Raw genomic sequence first — 23,047 nt, forward strand, 5'->3', positions numbered from 1 at the left:
AAGCATGCATTGATTTCATCTGATGGTGTTGACTTGGAGGTAACTGGAAGTGTTTGTCGAAAATCTCCTGAGAGTATGAGTAGAGCTCCCCCCATCACTTCAGAGTTTCCTCGCAAGTCGTATAATGTTCTGTCCGTAGCTTTGAATGATTTTTATATGGCACTGTGCATTCGTCTCAGAAGTTAATTTTAGCTTGTTTTAAAAATTCAACCCCTCCAGATGTTCTTGAAATTTTACATACCGGGAATTGTTCTTCGGCTATATTCAACGATAGTTGTAGGGCAGAATGGGCAGTTCGTCCTTCATCCATAAGTGTGGCTTCAATGCCGGATGATGACAGTGCAAGTGCGATATATTGTTTAGCACGTATTTTTGCCAGCAATAGATTTATTAGAAACGATTTTCTGGTGCCGCCTAGTGCGTCCAAGTAAATAATTTCCCCGGTGTTGTTGTTGATCAGGTCCATGATAACGTTTAATTTTTTTTTTTTTTTGAGGAGTGGTTTGTTGTGAGCAATGTATTGAAGTAGTTCATTGATGATGTAGCTTTTTCTCTTTGTAATTTCGAAGTTCAGTACATTGAAAGCATCTTGTCGTGGGGCTGGTATCCCATGTTGTACTAAGGTCGGTTTTTTATTACTAAATATTTATCTTCTAGGCGAATGACTGTTTCATTGAAGACGTCGTCGTTGAATTCGATAGCCAGTTCTGGATGAGCTTGTCAGATTTGGTACAGTATGTCATCGCTCATACTCTCTTTGAAGGAGTTCCATAGCTCTTTGGATTCAATGGGTTACATGTTGTTAGAATTATGGCGAATAATACTGTGATTTGTTAAGCTGAGTCAGTGAGTGAGGTTTCTTGTAGTGTTAATTCCCAGTGCTTATCGTTTTCCCGTAGTTCTGAGCATTGGCATGCTTCTCTGTGTGTCTGGCATTGATAATCGTCAACAGTCTTGAGATCTGTGAAACTTGTTGGTCCCCGTATTTCATGTAGCAGCATCCGTAGATAGAAACATTCGGCGTTGTTCAGATGTACGGTTGTACTTACACTTAACTGTTTGTTTTTATTCGCTCACTGCACTTCACTCATAAAAAACTGACCTTCGAACTCAAGACGGATCTTGCTTTATAAGCCCTTACTAATGGTTAGTCCCATCCCAAGGCTTCTGTAACATTCCGTAACATTCTAGAATGTTCTGGAATGTTCCATAATAATCTGGAATTTTCCCGAATGTTCCAGACTATTTCTGAACATTCCAGAATGTTCCTGGATATTCTGGAATGTTGTGGAAGGCTCTCGAATGTTCTGAACTCTTCTAGAAATTTCTAGAGAGTGAAACTCCCAGCCTTTATATCTTCATAATCACGTCCTTCAGGTAAAAACAGGTTCTTCTTCATGGATGGGGCATAGAGGGCTACCACACCATATAACTCCCTTGATAGTACCGGGACTCGTTTCTGGGTTTTAGCGGTATGCACATTGTATAGTTACTTTTATAATATATATTAATTGTTTATTATTCAATCTTCTTTTAATCTTAACGCCAAGTCTCAAAATGTACATACAACTTTAAAGTTGGATTTATTCTCAAGTTTTTAATTCTTCCTTTCTTGTGGAACAGCGTTTGATACACCTGATGGCCTACTGAGTCTACATACTTGTCTTTAATCGCCTTACCCCAAATCGAACATAGTTGAAAGTTTCGAAATATTTTAGAAAGTAACTTATTTGAGATATCGTATTTTTTTTAATTAAAATTTTGAAGAGATTTACGCACTATAAATTCGAGCCTCAAAGCTGTCTACTGAATCTATATTATCAAGGTAATTTTGAATCAATAGGTCTCAAGTGGTGAACAAATACATAAAGTACACACAAGATATAGATATAAAGTTACATAAATAAAAACAAAAGAATGCAGAATAACATGACAAAGTAAATATAAAAATCATTCCATGATTATATTTGGATTGAGAATGGACGTTGGCATTTTTTTGATAGTATCGTTTTTATAATCATAATTATAAATTCTGAGTTCAGATTTACTTATAATAGTAAACGAATGTGAAACTGTCTGGCCAGGTGGTAGTAAAAACTTCTCAGTGGAATTATGCCTAGTTACGCACGATTTGCATTGTTTCTAATATAGTATGGTGCGTTTGTAATTTGCCGCAGAACAACATTCTGGGTAGTTTGCAGTTTTTAAGTAAAGTTTTACATTAATTCTCCCATTCTCATTCTCATACGATTCATACTGTAGCGAGTATCAAGCGTTCCCTTATTCGATTCGTTAGAGAATCAGAAGCCGTTTTGTTTTACATTCATAGGACTATTTCATACGTTATGCCTTTCCAACATAGGCAGCCCTTCCCAAAACATGTCGTTAAAACTGAACATTTTCCAAAGTAACATTTAACGAATCATTGAGAAAAATGTTCTATGGTCTCATGAGAAACGCTGATATCCTTAGAGATTTGATTATTACTAATATTTAGTATTATGTTCTTGTGACAGAATGTTGATTTACTGCATTCATCTCAGCATTTCTAATTTTTCTTGCAATGTCTAAATTATTAGAGCGTTAAGCCTCGTGATGAGATTTGCTCATAAAACATCAACAATGTACCATAATCTCTGATGCATGTTCTATCTTTCCACGATCCTCCCTTTGCATGTAGTTTTTTTTTTTTTTTAATTTAATTTTATTTTATATAGAATCATCAACTATTGACTTTTTCAGTGAACCAATAGAAACCACTCCATTTAATCCTATCAACTCTGAGCTTCTCGAACTTATGCTGGGTTGCAGCTCGAAATAATAAACAAGTACGTTTTTCTTAAAGCTCACTGCTTCGAAAGCCCATTAATCTCAAATTAAACGCCAAAAAACGCAACGACGAGAACTTCCAGATACATTATAGTTATGTTTTTTGGCAGACAAATATCAAAGATCATTCAGTAACAGAATCAGAAAAACTGAGTCTAAGAGCACACTATCTGTTTATACTTATTGAATGATCAAATGAATCCTTTTGGACCCGTTATTGATTGCGACACTTTTCATATGTCGACTGCTTTTAGAAGAATGGTTTTCTTCTTCTGCTGTGTTACATTTTTCTCTAAAATATACAGTATACTCTAAATAATCTCTAAAATATACTAGCTTAATCAAAATGCAAATAATTGTACATCAGTAACTTAAAGATAACAGTTAAACTAAGAATTTGAAGAAAAGTTTCCAAAAAAATTTATTTACTAGTTTTATGCTTTATTGTATTTCTGTTATTGTTATTTTTAATTTTACAAATATAAACAAGCTTTCAGAAGATTCTAAAAAAAGTTCCATTTTGATCATTGAGATTGATGCGCTTAAAAAGTTGATTAAACCTTTTAATATATATCATGAATTGCTTAACTTAATTCTTAAATCACATATTCAACCTGTTTCTTGTTTTCCTTAGTAAATGAGTGGCTTCATGTGGTTCACTTGGTACTTGTTAAGAAAAGGGAAACGTCACTAATGTTGATTCTGTAGAAAATTTTATTTTGGAATATTTTCTCGAATGACTTTTAAATTTCGTAACTTGACGCGCCCACGTATTTTGAATAAGATTCGCTCTTGAATATTTTCCTTAAATGAAAATAACTCTTCTTTGATCATTATATTAAGATCAGATGAAGCGAAAGTTAGAATTTTCTTTTAAATTTTGCAAATGACCTGAATATAACAATATACCTTCTGAGAAAATACAATCTTCTATAATAATGAATTTAACAAACATTCTCTATTCTTAAAAAGCAAATTTAAAATTAATTAAATTTTAAATGAAATTGAATTACAAATAAATTATTAAGAAACTAGATTCTATTTATATTATTTTTTTATTTATTTACATAATTCGTGTTGGGGAAGTTTTTTGTAGGGAAGAGTTTCTAAATTACTTTGGTTTTCTAAAAAAATTGGTTTTCTACTTTTAATTGACTTTAATTATGCTAGTCTTTACTTGCTAATTTCTCTAAATTCCACTTGCTTAAATTTCTTTTTAATAATTCACAACATTTGGTTTTGAATTTTCCTTTTACCCTTGCCTAGATGGATGACGAAACACGAAATGAATAATTGAAGAGTTCGGTTTGGAGGCAACTTCTATTTGATAAGTCTGTCTTTTGCCTGCTCAACAATTATTCATCTATGCATTTTTATAAATTGTTAAGATTTAAAAAATTTATGGGAATTATATATTATACATTTATTATATATTCATAGATTTTGATACTTGCACTTGATTTACATATACTCTCAGAATTTAAAGGATATTGTAGATTAGCAATAATTAATCATTTATTTGTAATTCAATTTATTTGTAATAAAATTTAATTAACTTAAAATTTGCTTTTTACGAATAGAGAATGTTTGTTAGATTCAAATTTCATTCCTTGCAACAATGGCGCAAGGGAATAACTTAAATTTAATTTAACTATATTCTTTTGAAACTCTATAATAATGGATAGTCACACTGAGTTATCAAAATAATGGAATTCATACACATTGCAACATAGCATTGTAGCAAGCAAGTCAATTTTAAAACAAAAATCGATGATCATCGTTCTAGCTTCATGAGTCGCCATATGAAACATTTATCAGAATATTAAATGTATCTATAAAAGGCTTTAAAAATATTAATCTTTGGAGAGCCAGCGTATCTCCGTGTGCAGAAATAAATAATTGTAACCTTAATCATTGCTATCCCACAGCTGTGCGAAAAGACTGTCTTTAATCTTAGACTGTCAGTTGTGCGAAAAGACTAATGCTATCAAAGCTAAACTTTGATAGCATTTATTACTTTGGTGCATAGCTACTGCCGGAAAGTGTTCTCAAGAGGATCGCAAATATTCTTTTTCTTTCTTTTTTTTTTTTTTTTTTTTTTCAATCAGTGGATTTTGGTTATGCAGCTCAGTTGCCAGTACATATTTAGTTATCGATCTGTCAGTCTACCCCTTGATCATCACTGACCTCTTTTAAAATTTTGTTTACCTTTAGATGGTAAAATACCGACTCCGTTGAGACCTCATGGTTTAGACTATTAATGAACCGTTAGTCTGACTTTGTAGAAGATAAATACGGGATATTTGAACGGTCACAAAAAGCACGAGAATTAATCATGATGAACAAAAATAAGAGACAATATTCTATGATACAAACATGTTAAATTTGCCATTATTTCTAAACAGCACGATTCATATAAAAAATTTATGCTTGAGTAGAGATTTATAATATTTAGCTGTTACTGTACCAAGAGTCTTATAAAATTATCCTACTCATCATTTTGATTTTTCTAAGCTTTACTTTTTTTTTTGTTCGCACCCTCCATAACACTCACTCTTCAGCAGAGCTTTCACTTCTCATTTAACTACTCATTGTTCATGATAGAGAATATGCTTTTAACAAATGCTGTATTTCCTGAATTTGTGGAGATAATGAACTCTATTGGATTGCAAAAATTTTCAAACCTCTAAGCAAACCCGGCGCTAAGCATTTTGCCACCAGTGCAGACTCTGCCGGATCTAAATTCTGCTTTTCAGCCCTTCTCTAAATTATAAAATTTTTGCCGCTGTAAATTTTGCTGCCAATTACTTTTCTAATGTCTAAAAATGTTGCCGCTCCTAAATTGTGACCTCTATTCTTAAGCCGAGTAAAAAGATGTTTCTACATCTTAACACTCGAGAATAAAATACGATCTTCATCATCATCACCACATCGGTTGCATCGGCTCTGGTGCCAGCGCTGCCTCTAAGCAACTCTCTCTCTCTTTCGGAAATGTTCTTCAGCCATTTATCAGAACATGAATGTTTTCTTCATTCCTCGCATTCAGCTGTCTCCCAGTTTTAATAATTCGTTGAATAATGCAGGCAACAATACTGATCAAACCATCGAGTTCCTGACTTTCATGATATTGACATACAACTGCGGGTTATTTCTGACTGCTTGGTAGAAGCATATTTATAACTTTTATTAAAAACCAGACAAATTTCACGTTTCGCTCTGAACAGCTGGGTGATCGGGGAATATTAAAAAATGGGTACTTCCCCATTCGGAATCATATGTATGCCCGTTTAATTACTTTCTGAAATTTGAACGGATAAAATTTTATTCATTGCATTGAAGAATGTTCCATACCCAGCACAAAAATACAATTTGCGAGTTTTTAACGTACACCTTATACATTTTAAAACTGAGTCAATAAACTTGTCTTTAATCGTATCACGTCACTCGATGATTTTTTAGTCTAAAGGGGCCTTGTCCCTGAAGGACTATTCTTTTCGTTTTGCAATTTTTCGTTGAATCACTATAAATGGCGAATCACTTTCAAACTGTTGCCACCAAATGTTAGACACTTTTTGAAGAAATTAAATAATGAAAAATCTGCATAATATTTCTCGCATTGTGATAAAACAACGGTACATCGAATTTTGAATGACGTAATCCTCCTACGAATATGGGCATGTGGAAGACCAGATTTGAAATTTGTTTTATTATCGATTTCATATTTTTTAAAACTTTAACGAATTTTTTTATTATTATTTGAAAATAAAAGAAACTACTAGAAAATTTTTAGGCCCGACCAGTGACGTTACAATTACTGAAATGGCAGTATACAAATTGTCACGCAACACGCATCTTGTGTGACGGCGTTTGTACTTTGTAAACGTCTGTTAAGCTTCAAAGTTGTTGCGGCTATGAGGGAGTTTCGGTGCTGAGCTTTCGGAATTGTTTGAACCGCTTTGATAAATGTTAGCTGTACAAAAGCGATACATGTGTTCGCAAAATTTTTGCACGTCATTTAATGAAGTTCTAAACTTACATTGTATCATATTAAGATTAATATTAAATAGACTGTATATATTCATATCATCTTAGACTTCTCGTTAGTTCTGCGTAAAGTGCGACCAAAGGGCATCATCGGTAGGTATTATTTAATATTTTATTTTACGTCTAAATCTTGTGATTTCATTAAATATCTTCTGCGTCGGTTCTGTTGAATGTATTTAGTTGTTTGAATGTTCTACGATTTATCTTTTGTAACTTGCAGCTCTTTAATCGGAATTGGTTTTGCACACGAAAATTATGTTTAATTTCCTAAGTAATGAGAAATTGGAAACAAAATATTAAGTTTAGTTACATTCGAATGGGTGCAAAAAGTTTTCTTGAGAAGACCTTCTAATTTAAATCTTAATTTCTAAGTATCTTAGTTGTGCTTGAAAGTTATGTGTTGTTTACATAAAATGAGAAGATTTAGATCTATGAAATCCAAATTAGTTTTGTCAACATGATTTATAACTATAGTAATTTAAGTTTCATTTTTAAAAAAAAAAGCATTTTTTAGATGTTATTAAATTCGTGTCAGCTCTTAATTACGACTTTTATAGTATTTTCCGAGGATACATATAATGCAGTTTATTTATTTTTCGCTGTGGTCTTGGATATTAATTAAAACTTAAATTTATTCTTGTTATATTACACATTGTGTATAAATTAGAACTATGTGCATAATTGCTTTTTTGCAAATAACTTTTAGTTTGGCATCTCCAGAGCAATTTATTCTGGGTTATTTTACATCTCTTGCTATGTTACTTACTATACATGCTGTATTACAGTATGCATATAAATTAAAACTATGTGCATAATTGTTCTTTAGCAAATATCTTTTAGTATGACAAATCTCCAGAGCAATTTATTCTGGATTATTTTTCATCATCTACTGTATGCTAATTAGCTTTTCAAGAAATTTGTTTATATAAAAATGTGAAATGTCTAAATTGCTCATTTAACTGAGAAAGTTAAGATTTATGATACTTATAAGGTGAAAATTGAATCATTTATTATTTTCAATATTGTGTGCTCTCTGATCTGTTTTATTATGTCTGAGAGAGTAAATGTTTCCACATGTAACATTAATACAATCCAGTTTCCTAAGAAAGTCTTCAATGAAGATATTTATCCCCTTTAGTAGTTAGCTCTTGTATGCTTTGGGATATTTAAATAAACAGTCGAATAGGGAGTAAGGTGCATCTACCAGTTTACAAATAAGCTCTTAAACAGGCAGTGTCAGTACTTTATTTGCTAGGGTTAGAGAATCCAGTTCTTTACTTAAAAATCATATTTACAAATAAGTAGCAGCAATGCACTCAAACATCTGCTAAATTGGATGATTTTTAAAGTAAATTTTAGAAAAAAATTATGTTGATCTTTAATAATAATATATAAAATTAGAATATGTAACTGAGTAAATTATTCTTTAGTGTATTCATAAAGAAAAATCTTTCAAGCCTTTCAGTCTACATATAATTCACATTAGAAATGTTTAGCTACAGTGGTTAGAATGCATTCGGGGAGTGACTTGCATCTTGTTAAAATGTTTCGGTGGTGTCCAACAGCAGGTTTCAGAAACTAAATGGTTTTGCTTGACAAGGAAAATACTAATAAGATCTCATACTTAAAATGATGTAATAAGTGGAGTTTGAATAAGAATGGAAAAAATAGACAGAATTTTTATCATAAATGATCGAGGTATTTTAGGACTTTAAAAGAGTACCACGGTAAACAAGTGTAAATGTTTCGCAGTTTTTATGATAAGAACAATGATGCCAAAAAGCAGTGCTTCCAAGATGGCTATCATCCAAAACAATAACAAAAACATGTATTACTAAAATAACAAAAGTGCTTATCTCTTGTATTCTTAGGTACGTCTCATTATCAGCATTGGATGACTGTTGCTCGTACATAATGTAATCATGTAGTCCCAGAATTAATTCTCCTTCTCCTGATTCCAGTATTCGTGACACCGCATAAACTCCATAAAGTAGGAATGCAAAATGTCATCCGACGACTGCTGAAGGCCCCACTTGCAAAAACTTCCACTTTATATGGCTCCACATGCCCTCAGTGATGTTGGTATGAGCTCCTTTCTCACAACAAATCCTCTCGTAGCCATCTAGTTGATCCTTAAACTCGATCAAATGCATCTTTTGCACAAACTTGAAATTCATACCAAGAAGTAATTAAATCTTCCTTCATACACTAATCAGTTATAGCTTTCTCACCCTTTCGCTCTAAATCATGAAAAAAGACCATCTTACCAAACATACTTATTTGAAGGTTGATGGCACAATGATTAATTAGAATGAGCCAGTTAATGAAAATCAAAGTTCAATTAACGGCAATTAAATTCTAATAATTCGAAATGCATTGATGTCCTACAAATCATGTAGCCCTCATTCACTAAACTAAGAAGTTCCAATCAGATTAAATGGAAGAAAAACATTGGCATGTAATAAAAATGTGCCTGCCATAACATTAGAGGAACAGAATTGATTCTAGGTTACCAGAAAACTGGTAGTGTCAATATTTGGTGCCAAATTAAAGGGCACCCTTTTCTATATTAAAACCACATAAATGTTACTTATGTAATAACAGAAAGGAAGGTGGTAAGGCAGTTGACTATTCCTTGATATTGTGTTCATCAGCATATTGTTTATTAACAGTTTATTTATTAATAAAATACTAAGCAATGTATGTGTTCTAGATGCAAGTTCTGTAAATGGCAATGGAAAGTATTAAACTTCTGCAAGTGGATACATCTGGATGCAAAATTTTGTTCATAGATACTGTGTAACCCATTCTAAGAACTTATCATATGAATAAAAAAAATCCATGCTTATAAATAATGTTATCAACAACTGGTAATAACATCAATACCCATCAGTACCAGTTTTGGTGTGTAGGTGCAACAGTATACATAATCATGATTTTGTAAGCAAGGTAACTGAAAAACTTAATTTTTTCGCTGAAGATCAACTTTTTTTAATGCTGAAGTGTTTAACACAGAACTTTTTATGGTTTTTTTATTAAGAAAAAGTACATGCTAAGTGAAGTACATGACAGGTGTTGAAAGGTTGTAAATAGTGAATAGATGTATTGCTGCGTACTGAAACTGATTACTCCTTCATACTGGTGGTGAAACTTAGAATTCAAGCAGGATTCTTGGGTCATAATGAAGGATATATCAAAATTGATATCGATAGATCCTTGGCAACCACATTCATGAGTTTGTGGATTACTTATATAGGTCAGATATGTCGGGGGGGAAATCCGGTATATTTCAAGACATTAAAATCACACACTAAAATCAGCTTTAAGTTGTCCTCCAAGGTCTGCTCTCTCCCCCAGTTAAAAATTGAGGCTGAAAACCTTTTTATCTCGAGCGCAGAACTGTGTATCGGAAATTCTAAAAATATGCTCATTTTAAAATTATTTTGTGACATTGCTATTGAATTGAATTTTATGGTTTAAGTGCAAAGAACATGATATTTAATAAATAAAGGTAACACACAAAATGTTAAAAAAACTCTCCTTTGGGCGTAATTTAAAATATGAAAAGATTTTTTTATTTATTTATTTTATTAATAATTTCTGTATCATTCTTTCCAGATAATGAATAAACTGCCGGTGTTTCCTGGCAATGCGTAGAAGGACTTTTATCTTAATTGTATCTTTGGCCTTACTTTCTTGGGCAGCAGTAACCTATCACTTATTTTTGCAAAGGCCTCAAGGAAAGGTATGAAAATGCATTTTGAATTTATTATATTGCCTGTGTTAATTATTATCCTATTAAAATCATTTAGAACTAAGGTTTGGCAATCAACATGTGTACGGGTGCCGCATTTTACATAAAATTTAACAAGCTGGCTTGCCTGCCATTTAATTTTTCCTAAGGAAAAAGATGATGTAAAGATAATGAGGTATGATAAATTGTAATGAAAATGTTATTTGTTAGGATAATTGCTAATTGTGAACATATAGTTTTGGTAATGATAAGTAAAATAACTACAACCAATATTCATTGCAATAAATACTAAATTAGGGATAGATTATAAGAAATATATATTTTAAAAACTTCAAACTGTTAACCAGACAAAGGTTTAGTGATATCCTTTCAATTTTTTAAATTAATTTTCCGTTGTCAAGTATCTCAAGATTTTAACTTTATATGCACTTCTGAGTTTTCTTCTATTCAGCAGTTTTTATACAACTTTACAATACATTTCCTGAATGAAAATGTTTGCTCATGATTCATATTGTACCAAAACCATTTATTAAAAGGACACTATTTTTTTTCATTCGTGAAATATAATATATTAAGATTTTAATTTCATGTTTTAGTTAGTGCATGAAGGTAAATTACCTTTGTTTCTCATAATTTTATCTTGGACATCTTTAAATTTCTCTATTTCACACTTGGTAAATTCAATTAACTTTAATCTCAAATAACCAGTGCTAAAAAAATATTCAGTTTTCCTAACTGCTTTTAATATTAAGCTGCAAGATATATTTGGATATGGGTGAATGTTTTTATACATCTCTAAATCTCTCAGTAAAATAGTTTTGCAGAATTTGTGCATATTCAAAATTTTGGTTTTTACGATGTCATTGTGTTCATAAATGTTTTTAAATTTAGAGACATTTTTTAAAATAGAAAATTGTTAGATTTCATGTTGCTCTTAAAAATCTCAACATTTTTAAAAGAGAAATTTAAGTGTTGATATAAATGGAATGTTTTTTTTTTTTTTTTATCTGGACATTTTTTGGTTTAAAAAATTTAAAAAATATGTAATATCAGCTAAAAACATAATATTAAAAATGCACATATTATTATCCACATTAAAGCATTCATTTTTTATTCAAAATATTTTTTGCTTCCACAAAAAGTTAACAAACTTATTAATGCACTTTTTCCTAATTAATCATTGGACTTATTTGTATAAAATAAGGTCTGCTTTCTCTGACAAAATTTTGTTTAACAATAATTTAAATTTTCTGTGAGAGAGTGTTGAGCAGAACAAGTTAAGAAATATTTATAACTTCCTCTGTTTTTCTCCTAGAAATCTGTGCATATATACTTCCTTGACTGGGAAAATAAAATGTGAAAATAAGTTCAAGAAATTTTTCAAAAATTTGGACAAAAAGCTGTTTTTTTTTTCCAATTATTATTATAGAACATATTTTAGCATATTAGTGTAACCACCTTGGTGATTTTGGTGACTTTTTCCTGAAAAGAAGAATGGTAACTTGTAAAGGGGTCATTTTCGATAGGGTCATAGAAGAGTCCGGTATAGTGTAACAAATATTTATCAACAGGTTTAAGTTACATGCGGACATTACATTTAACTGTAAGAAAAATTACAGAGCAACAGTCTGGTACAACCTATCAAGTGGGAGCTTTGGCTTTTACTGAAGTACTTCTCTGGCTACTCACCAGAGGGCAGTCTTGTTGTCACAGTTAGTCTAACAGTTTATGTTAAAATATTGGTTACAAACTTATAATGACATACATATATATTTTTACACACACATTTTAAATTTAACTTAGGTCTCTATCCTGAAAATCAATTGGTAAATCTACTTGCAAATAGGTAAACCACTGAGCATTGGAATATAACAAAAAAAATATATACAGACATGATTGACAGTACTTGTTAAAAAGGAAAAATTAACACATGCTTGGTTGCCAGAGTTTGTTACATTTTGAAAAATTCGCAAGTGGTGTGTAGAAATTGTAATTGTTGCATTGATGCATAACTACCATAGATAGAACCATTAATTAAGCTATTTTTTTAGGATTTTTTTAACTAAATAAGATTTAACAATTAATTGCCTTGTGTCATGTTTCTTGGTAATTTTATCTAAACTAATAACAACAATTCTCCAAATCAGTTTAGGCTGGCTTGTCTATAATTTCATTCATCAAATGTATTTTAATACCTATTCAAATATCTTTAATTTTTTGCAAAATTCCATTTTTATTTGAAAAAAATTACAAAAATGATATTCATTTGTATTTATTTCATTTTCTTGTAAAAATTTATGAACTGTGATTTCCTTCCACCACAAAAAATTTGATTTCTGTCTTTTTTTAAATAAAAGTTTGCTGCTAGTGTTTCCTCCCATTCATAGACCATCTTTCTGTAAGTATTATTTTCTTCTGGATTTAAATGAAGTAATCCTTCTTTATGTTTTATATCCTAATATCTTGAAGTACATGCCTTAATACTTGAAGTACATGCCTCAATTATTTCAAAACTCAAAGAAATTCTTCGCCTTGTATGAAACCATAATTTACTTTCCACTTTTCTTGAGTTAGTGAAATTTTCTTTTTGAACATTTTTTGGCCAGAAAAGTGTTTGTGCAAGTAAACTTTTGAATTTTTTAATCTATCAAAATAAATAAAAATTTTATTAGATGATTTGTTAAATTTAAATTTTGGGTACTTTTCCATTTTGCCGGCACAAAGGATAAAGTCACCAATAATGGTACAACTAATGCCAAACGGAATATCTTCGCTGGTAACCTTCCATGCTTCATTTCAAAACAAGTCGCAGTCATTTCTTATCAGATTGATTGTTTCTTTCAATATTGGCATACAATTACATGGAATTTTTACAAAAGGTAGTTAAATTTTATACCCTAAGATTATTAGCAGTAATGAAGTCAATTAGGATGCAATCTAATTGCTCACCCGAAAATATAGGGAAGGCAAAATTAAGGGTTAAATTCATCAATTCTAATGAGAATGCACTAGCAAAGTAAAGCACTGCGGTTTTGCATAATTTCTGAGTAAGCCATTCATACGAATTGAAATAATTCATGTATTTAAACTTGTATTCCAAATTAAGATTGAACTTGAAATTAATGTAGATAATTACTGAGAGAATTATATTTTTGTAGCGTACTTTACGCGAGATGATCACTTTGGGTCACGTCATACGAACCGGTGAATCAGGATGTTGAACCATGAAAGCATAGTAAATTCTTAAATTAATGTCTTTTTACAAATTTAGTGTCTTTATTTATTGGCTTTTTATAAAATTTTAAATCGCATTAAAATGTTTATGCCTTCAAAATAAAAAATTCTTAGAATTAAAATTTTTTATGTGCATACTGTATGCTGTCGCCAATAAAGTCTGCTTGGCGAGATTTGCTCCAGCGAGACAGAAAAGTACCAAATTTTGTTACTTTAAATGTAAAATGTGAAGTAACTTTGTTATATTAAACACAGAAAGTATAGTAAAGCTGAAAATATTTCCCTAAAAAAAAAATGGGGAATAAAAATAAAATGAGAAAATTAAATATTTGTAACCAAATACGACAGTAAAAATTACTATCAGTTATTTAATCTATAAATATGCATCTCTATAATTTATCAGTAGATGTTTAAATCTATGAATTATGTATTTGCATTCATGAGGTTTTTGGTGTCATTTAAATCTGCTTTTATATTAAATAAAATTATGAAAATGGCTGTGAAAACAAAAAATAAAACAGATTAAAAGGCAGGTTATGTAAGAAGTCTTGATGAATTCTGTATCAGTTTATTGCAGTTAAGAATAAAGATTTACCTTTAATAGGAGCTTTGATTTATTATACAAATTAATAATTTTAATGCTGCTCTTAACTGTACAAGAATTGATTTGATTATAGCAAAGTTTTCACTAAAGTTATCTGATGTATAGTGAGTGTATTGATTATTCGATGTATTGATTTTGTACAGTTGCACCCCAATGACATGGAATTGAATTTTGAGCCGTGTTGGTGGCTCATGATTTCAACTGAACGAATACAATGATTTATTCTTGTTATTACACATCGCTGGTGGAATAAAACAATAGACTTAAAGAAAATATTTTTATACTCTTAAAAAGGAATTTATAAATAAGCAGGGCATATAAAATGACATGAAGTTTAATGTAATAATCATTTTCTTAATTTATTTCCAATGAACATTTTTTTGTACTTATAAGGATGGCATGTGTGCCTGCAATAAGTCTTCAGACCTCTTGTTTACATGTCTGTAAAACAGCTCTGGCTTCCATTTTCATTTATTTTGAGAAGATCTAAGTAACATGCAGAACACTGGGAAAATGTGTATTTGAGAAGTTGAAGAAGAAGGATTGAAAATGGTTAGCTCACTTCAAAGCACAGCCTATTTTTTTAGTATAGAATAAAGATGAGATATTATGCTGTTTCAAAAATGTTATTCACACAGAGAAAAAATTATCCCATGCTGCTGTGTTGGAAATTTTAGCATGATGTATTTAAAAAAAATATTTTAAAAAATTTCAAATTGGTATAAGACCAGACCTTTTCAATCTGAGAATTAAAAACTTCTAAAAAGATATTTAATTATGCAATGATTACCGTGATCATTAAAGAAGAACCACAGATTTATGTAATTATGGGTATTCGTGAACGTGTTACCGTATGCGCTCTTGTAATGTCCGCACCTCAACTTTACAGATAAAATCTATGTAAAAAAAAAGAAAGAAAGCAACCCGTACGATGTTCGCTCCCCAAAGACTAAAGAATTTCTTGCTTTAAAATATATATTCTTTTAACATCGCCTTTTTTGCCTTTAGTCAATAAGCATCTTTAAAGAAAGAATATGTATTTGTTTTGTCTTTGGTTGGCACCAGGATGAAAAGCAGAGACTTTCCTTACATTCTGGTGCAGCTATTATTCAGTCATAACATCGGCACCAGCAATCCGCTCGGCAGATCTGATAACAAATGAAGGCAGTACAAACAGATTTTCACCACACTGGCTTCCCGGAAATACGGTTTTGTAATGAAGTTACTTTCCCCTCCCTCCTCCTTGGAGCATTTGCATATTTGAAGCTTTCTCTTTTTATTCATAGTATCATTCGGATTTTGTGGTAGTTAGCAAGTACTGTGCTTGAAATGGGAAAATACAGCAGCTATACTGTGGCTTTTAAACTGAAAGTCGTAGAATTTGTGCAGGAAAATGGAAAAAGAGCAGCAGCAAGAGTATATAAGTGTGTATGTTGACGAAAAGTGTGTGCGCAATTGGAGCAAACACCGTGTTCAACTGGCAACAATGAACAAAACAAGGCATGCGTTTCTTGGTTCGAATCAAGGGTACGCTGTAAGACTGGAATGTGCCAAATAAGAGCACTTGCTGTGGCACAAGAAGACATTCGCACATCTCATTTCAACGCTTGTGAAGGAAAATGGAAAAAGAGCAGCAGCAAGAGTATATAAGTGTGTATGTTGACGAAAATTGTGTGCACAAATGGAGCAAACAGCATGTTCAACTGGCAACAATGAACAAAACAACGCATGTGTTTCTTGGTTTGAATCAAGGGTACGCTGTAAGACGGGAAATGTGCCAAATAAGAGCACTTGCTGTGGCATAAGAAGACATTCATACATCTCATTTCAGCGCTTGTGGAGGCTGGTTGCAGGGAATGATGAAACGAAATGGATTTTCATACAGTGCGTCAGAATAAATTTAAAATAATAATAATAATGTGCACAAGATATTAAAAGAATGAACATTTATTTAATTTGTGTAAAAGTAAATATTAAAATTGCAAGCGTTGGTTAATTTATACCTCGATATTGTGCTCCTGTGTGAACTAATACACACCGAGTGTTGATAACATAAGCGGGACAAATTATATTATACATATGGTTGGGAGAAAATGAATTTGTAAATTTTAGGTAGCTATTAGACAACTTTAAATTTGATACTTATATTGCTTATGCCATTTTCTTCCACTTGTATTACAAATTAACTTTCTTCCACTTAGAACTTAACTTTGCTGTTTGAAATGAAACTTATACCCAAAATTACTCACGAGAAAAGGCGCAACATTTGAACAACTCGCGTAATGTCCGCACCTGCATTTTAGTGATGTAATTTTAGTTAAAAAAAGTGCGGACATTATGGGAGTGTATATGGTACCTGCAAATTAGAGAATACTACTGTAATCTTGAAATTTTTTTAATGAAATTGACAAATTACACAATTTTGTTTCTTTCTACAATATTTTATTTATATGTAAAATTTTTTCTCTAAAATTTAGATTCAGCGTTCTGCTAAATTCCAGCAACAGCTTGAACAGCTAGAAGTTGAACTTAATGATCAACTGAAATCCAACAATGAGCTGTTACGACTTCTACATGACTTCAGATCAAGTAATATAATCTTACATATGCATTTTTTTATATATTTCTATTTTTTTAGATTAAAATTTAGAAAAATGTTATGAAACATCTAATAAATTAGTCGGCAAAAGCTTTCACTGGAATAATAAAATGAGAATTTTTTTAATTGTCTGTTATTGTGTATTATAATCACTGTTACTGAATCATAAAAAAATTAAAATTTGAAAGCTTTGTTGGGTAATATTTACTTGAACTTTTATCTGATACTGATTATTGTCATCCCTCTCCAAATCATTGCTGACTCTGTGAATTGGTAAAAAACATTTATTTGGCTTTCTTCATGCTTCATTTTGATGTATAGGGTCTTCATTTTGCCACCCAGTGCAATCTACAGATTCTAAATTCTGCTGCCTGATGGCCTGCTTAAATTTTAAAAATTTTGTTACCCTAAATTCTGCTTCCCAGTGCCTCTCTTGGAATTTTGCTGCTTGGTTCTTCTTTAAAAATTCCAAAAATTTTCTGATTTGATCACACTGGTTGCACAGGCTCTTGCACCAGCCCTAGCTTCATTGGTACTGTTCTGTTCAGAAATATTTAAAAGAAAAAAAAAAAAACTAGAAGAAAAAGAAGATAGAAAAAGAATAAATAAATATATATAAGAGAGAATAAAAATAATTTTCTTAATAAAAAGAAATAATTTATAAGAGACAATATAAGGGGACGAATCTATACAACCAATGTTTACATTTAAATGGCTGGTGCAAACCATTCATTGAAATGGTAGTTAAACACGAAGTGTGCAAATCCATATGTACTCAAGCACGTGTATGGTATGTGTATGCATGATTTGTAATTATTATGTGTGTACTCAAATATGGCAGCTGCACCTCATATTGAAACCAGGTCTGTTGATAATAAAAAAGACATTTTATGTCTATTTAATATTTTATTCATTTAGTGAGAGAATTTATCTCTTGAAAAGTTTTTATGTGTGTAATTCAACATTTTTAGTTATGATAGATTCATTAATAAAGACAGAAAAAGCTGTGTTTGTCTATATTTTAGAAAGATTATAAAAGTTTTCATTAAACAGGAGTGGTCTAATAATATATTCGAGGCCTGTTTAATTCGGAAGATTTTTGTTCATACTATTTATTAACAATTTTATTAATTTAACTTAAAACAGTTTTCATTCATTATATTATAGCAGCAGTAAAGTTAATTAGCAATTTTATTATAATTAGCAGTTTTTATAATTATATCTAATTTGCAAATTAAAATTCTGTGTTTCATGGTCAGCATTTGTAAAACCGTTCCAGTTTTCATGAATACTTGCGATTATAAATTTTATTCTATGTAGAATATCCAGATAAAATTAGAAGTCTAAGGAATGCTTCATTCGAGCAGAAATATTTGCCAGATTTCAGCAATGTTGTGATTGGTGTTCTAGTCTTTGCATGTAATCGTGTTACAGTGAAAAGGAATTTAGATCAATTATTGAAGTAAGTTGATTCTTAATTTCTATAATTATTTGTGTACTTAATTATAGAGTATGTTAATGGATTAAGCCAAAAGCTTATTTGGGATTTCCTTTCATTATTTTTATAGCTAAAATCTGATTTTTGTGGGAAGGGTATGCTGAGTTGTGCAATATAAAATAAACCTGTCCTGTAAATTTTCATTCATGCTAATTAATCTTTTTCTAAGAATGTTTATTATCAGCATTTGACCAAGAAGGAGGGGGGTGGATTTCTATGCAATTTTATTGAATTATTTACCTTTCACTTTCATAATTTATACACAGCATTATCCTGAAATTATCATATTAATTCATTCTTCGATCCAAGGGAAAACACATTTAGTCCAACAAAGCTTAAAATCAGGACAGGTAATACTGGGCAATTAATTTTTATCAAATTAGTAAAAATCATATTCATTGGTTCTAAACAAAAATTTTATTATGTTTAGAATTGTAATAACTGTGTATGATAAAAAGATTACTAATTCTCACAAGTATTTAGACTGTACATTATGAATCTAAAATTAAACCTTTTGCGATAAGTTTTTGAAATTTGAAAGAAATTTCACAGTGAAGTCTGAATTAGCAAAGATTCTTCCTACCTGTGGAAAGCTCCTCACAATAAGCAATGGTATTTCCCTTTTTTATTATTGTGGCATTTCTTTTTTATCTGAACTAGTGTCTTCAAGAATCATCATCACACTTTTGATGAGATTTAGCTTTTCATTTAATTTTGTAACTATCATATTTTTAGTAGGTTTAAAATCAGTTTGCTGAACCTTTTTCAAAATTTTTTAATTTGAAATTCAAAGATTTGAAGGAGCAGGTTTTCCTGATTTTAGGAATTTGGGAAATAAACAGCATATTCAACACTGCCTTCCAAATTAAATTCTCTTTTTATTACAACAACTTCATTTATAAAAGTATTATTATTTGACTTCTGTTTTAACTACAGTACTTGTAATCTATGAAAGAGTAAAGAACATGTTCTGTCAAGAATTTTTCATTTTTTTGTGCATTAACCTCTTGCAGTTAAGACTGAAGCAGTGTTAATGGTAAAGGCAACAGTAAAATCTTTCGTTACACAAACAGGGAAAGGAGTTGCATTTTATATATTCTATCTTGATTGCTGCATCATGCATTGGTCAGTGCAGGCAGGTATTGTTCAGATGCCAAAAAACAACTTTCTTAGTTCAGAATTCTAGGTTGGAGTATTATTAACGATTAAGTCTCTGAGAAAATGAGACCACCTTTATCTTTATTTATCATTTGGTATGTATTACATTACTATTAATTTTTTGGGGGGGAGGGGGTGATTTAACTATCATCCAAATGGTTGGAAAAGTGAAAGCGAAGAATGAAGTAATTGTACAAACTTGGCAAATAAAAGTTGTTTAAACACAACTTTTCATGAGCAGACCCAAAAGCTGTGTTTCTCTGAGGATCAATATCACCTTTGAAAGTCTCATTTTAAAATCTGTAATAATGCTGAGTTTTCTTGATGACAATATTTAAGTTTGCCAACTGGTTTAACCAGTGTACACACAGAGAACAGTTACGGAAATTTTCTTTCAAACCTAAAATGTACATCGGGTCTTTTTCCTGTATTAATCCTCCAAACTGTGTAAGGAATCCATCCTATGTTTCTTAATGCAACTTGAATTTTACATACATTTAGTTCATAAATTGCTCAAGTGTTACCTCATAAGAAAGTGCAACATGTATTATTATAATATTTTTGCATATATATATAGTATATGGCTTACATTATTTAAACAGTGTTATTTTATGGCTAAAACATCATTTATTAATTGGATATAAAAGAATAAAAAGAAATACTTTTTTACTGACTGTTAATTTGGCTTCGGTAAAGTATATTTACGGGTGCCCCTTGATGAAAATTGGAAATTTTTGGTGTTACATGGACACCAAGTTTGTGCAATTTTTTGACATGTTATTTTGGCTTTGTATAGCACAGATTTTTGCACCAAATGACAAATCTGGGTCCAGAAAAGACACAGTGTTGCCTTTTGAAACGAGTCCCGGTTCTACCTTCAGTGTTCTGATGGCCATATACGTGTCTGGAGTGTCCGAGGAGACTGCACGTCACCTGCTTGCATTCGATATTGACATAGGGGCCCTGAACCTAGTTGTTTATGGTTTGGGCCACTGTTGGGTACACAACATGCACATCGGTAGTTCAGATTGACGGAAATTTGAATGCAGATAGGTACATTTCTGGCATATTACGTTCAGTAGTTGTACTTTACCTTTGAGGCCAAAACTACATGTTGCAAGTTGTGTTTTGACCTTCCTCGATACACAGGGTATTCGATTGCTGCTCTGGCCTGAACTGTCTCCAGATCTGTCACCCATTGAAAACATCTGGTCATGGGTTGCTGAGAGACTAGCCTGCCACCCTTCTCTAGATAATATGGTTGATGAAGTGTGGCATAGATTTGAAGTAGTATGGAAAGAGTTGCTCATTTCTGTCATCCAAGCCTGGTTTGACTCCGTGCCTAATTAGGTAAGGGTTATTTTAGTTGCCAGGGATGGCAGCTGTTTCTTCTAATTTCCTATCCCTGTGTAAACCTCCAAAATACTTAAATTTAATCATTTTGTCTTCATGCCATACTGTGTATGTGCAATAGATATCTTTTTTGTATTTGGTGTTGCAATTTTAATGGCCAGCAGTGTATATAAATATATAAACATATACACACAATTCACTGTTCTTAAAAATGTGTCTCGAGTATTGTTCTGTTTTGTGTATTGATGCTTGTGTTTGTACACTGGGGGGGGGAGGGTATCCTTGTGTTTTGTACAATAGGAGAAGGAATTTGATCATTTATTGTTAATATTTCTTATTTGAAATATATGTTAATGGAAAGTCTGCATCTGTATGTCTCCAGCCAAGCAGTCATATGTTTTCATACTATAAGGTATGCATGCAGACAAAGATAATCAGTATAGGAATCGGTAAGTGAGAAAATATATTTAGTCTTCATATATACATATATAATACATTCAGTCTTGTGTAGATCTGAAACAAGTGTAGATGTTTTTTCTATGTTTGGTGATACAAAGGATACTTTTCTCGATTAATGCAAGCTCAAAAATCTTTCTCAGATTCTCTACCTTGTAAGGTTTGATCAGTTTGTGGAGTTATAAATGCATTGTTTTTCATATTAAAATTTTAATATGTTTAAAATGTTTGGATCCATATGTTTTATATTTAAATCCATTTTAAAAGGAAAATATAGATACTAATAATAACATATAACTTTTTCAAAATCATGAAATCTAACATCAGAATTCAATCACTTAATTTCTACAATGTATTTTTCAGTGTTATAATCACAGTTTCGGAGTTTTTCTTGATCGTATGTATTAGGAAAGTGATTCAAGTTGTTTTGTTGCAGATCTTCTGTAATCAATATAAATGCTTTGTATGCATTGATGCTATTAATCAGTTCAACTATCTTGTTTTTTCTTTGCTATTTTAAATTTAAATCAATTTCAGTGTAAAATCTGTAAGAAAGGTTAAATCACTGTGCCAGTTTTCATCATTTAAATTTGCACATTATTGATCTTGCTCTTTGAGGAATTTTTTTATCTCTGTTAATAAATCACAAAATCGTTAAATCGTTGTAATTTCTACAACGATTTTGTGTTTACTTCTATCTAAGCTTACTTCTGTCTAGCCATTTTATATTGGCATATAATAATTCTGGCAGTTCTTCATCAAGTTTTAGTTGGAAGAAATACCATTTGAGAGAATGTCCTTAAATGGAATTAACAGCTTAAATGGAGTGCTATGTCTATTATTTAGTTTTTTTTTTTTTTTTTTTTTTTTTTTTTTTGGCTGGCTAATGCACGTTGATGAATTATGTAGTGATTGCTAAAAAAAAACTTTGGAATTCCTTATTTTGGTATAGAGTTGTAAATCTATTTATGAAGCTATTATAGCTCGTTGTTTCTGCTGTTATTGAAACTAGTTTAAAAAGTGGTAGTTTGAATTAGTGAGGCACTTTTTTTAAAAAGATGAATATACATACACCACTAATCCTTCTTTCAAAGAAATCATACACAACACTTCTCGTTTAGATGTATAATCTTTAAAAACCATGTGAATAAAAATAAGCAATTGTGCTCTCATCAAGCTGAAGGGTATTAATATTAAGGAAATTTTTAATATCTTTATAATGTTTGCATATTTTTGCTCATTTTCTTAATCTGCGATATCACTGTATTTGGAGACTTATTACAACAATAATTTGAGTCTTGTTCTTAAAATCATTAAAAAGAGAATCGGACATTTCCAAGAAAGTTTCTTTCATAAATTCCATATCAGAAAATTGTTTTAATTTTTTCCATTTTCTGCCCTCTTTTTATGTGTGTTTAAAAAACATTTTGTTAATCTTTTTCTTAATTGATTCAAGTAAATTCCCTAATTTTGTTTTTGCTTAAGTCACTATTTTATTGATTTGATATCTTTTATGTT

General features: G+C 30.9%; 1 protein-coding gene across 2 annotated transcripts in view; it reads left to right on the forward strand.

Annotated features, from left to right (window-relative positions):
• Nucleotides 1–6,669: 6,669 nt before the first annotated feature.
• Nucleotides 6,670–23,047, forward strand: part of Mgat1 (alpha-1,3-mannosyl-glycoprotein 2-beta-N-acetylglucosaminyltransferase) — a 74,123-nt gene continuing 57,745 nt past the window's right edge. Inside the window, exons 1-4 of one of the 2 annotated variants that reach the window (XM_085818694.1) lie at nt 6,670–6,966; nt 10,492–10,618; nt 16,943–17,054; nt 18,385–18,526. In XM_085818694.1, coding sequence (XP_085674820.1) covers nt 10,523–10,618; nt 16,943–17,054; nt 18,385–18,526 — 350 coding nt within the window. In that variant the 5' untranslated portion in view covers nt 6,670–6,966; nt 10,492–10,522. The remainder of the gene's footprint in view (nt 6,967–10,491; nt 10,619–16,942; nt 17,055–18,384; nt 18,527–23,047) is intronic. The other variant, XM_085818693.1, reaches the window with a different exon arrangement.

This window comes from Stegodyphus dumicola, chromosome 6 (assembly GCF_044657685.1).
Source record: "Stegodyphus dumicola isolate Sdum_Otavi_A_Nest chromosome 6, ASM4465768v1".
Taxonomy (NCBI): Eukaryota; Metazoa; Arthropoda; class Arachnida; order Araneae; family Eresidae; genus Stegodyphus; species Stegodyphus dumicola.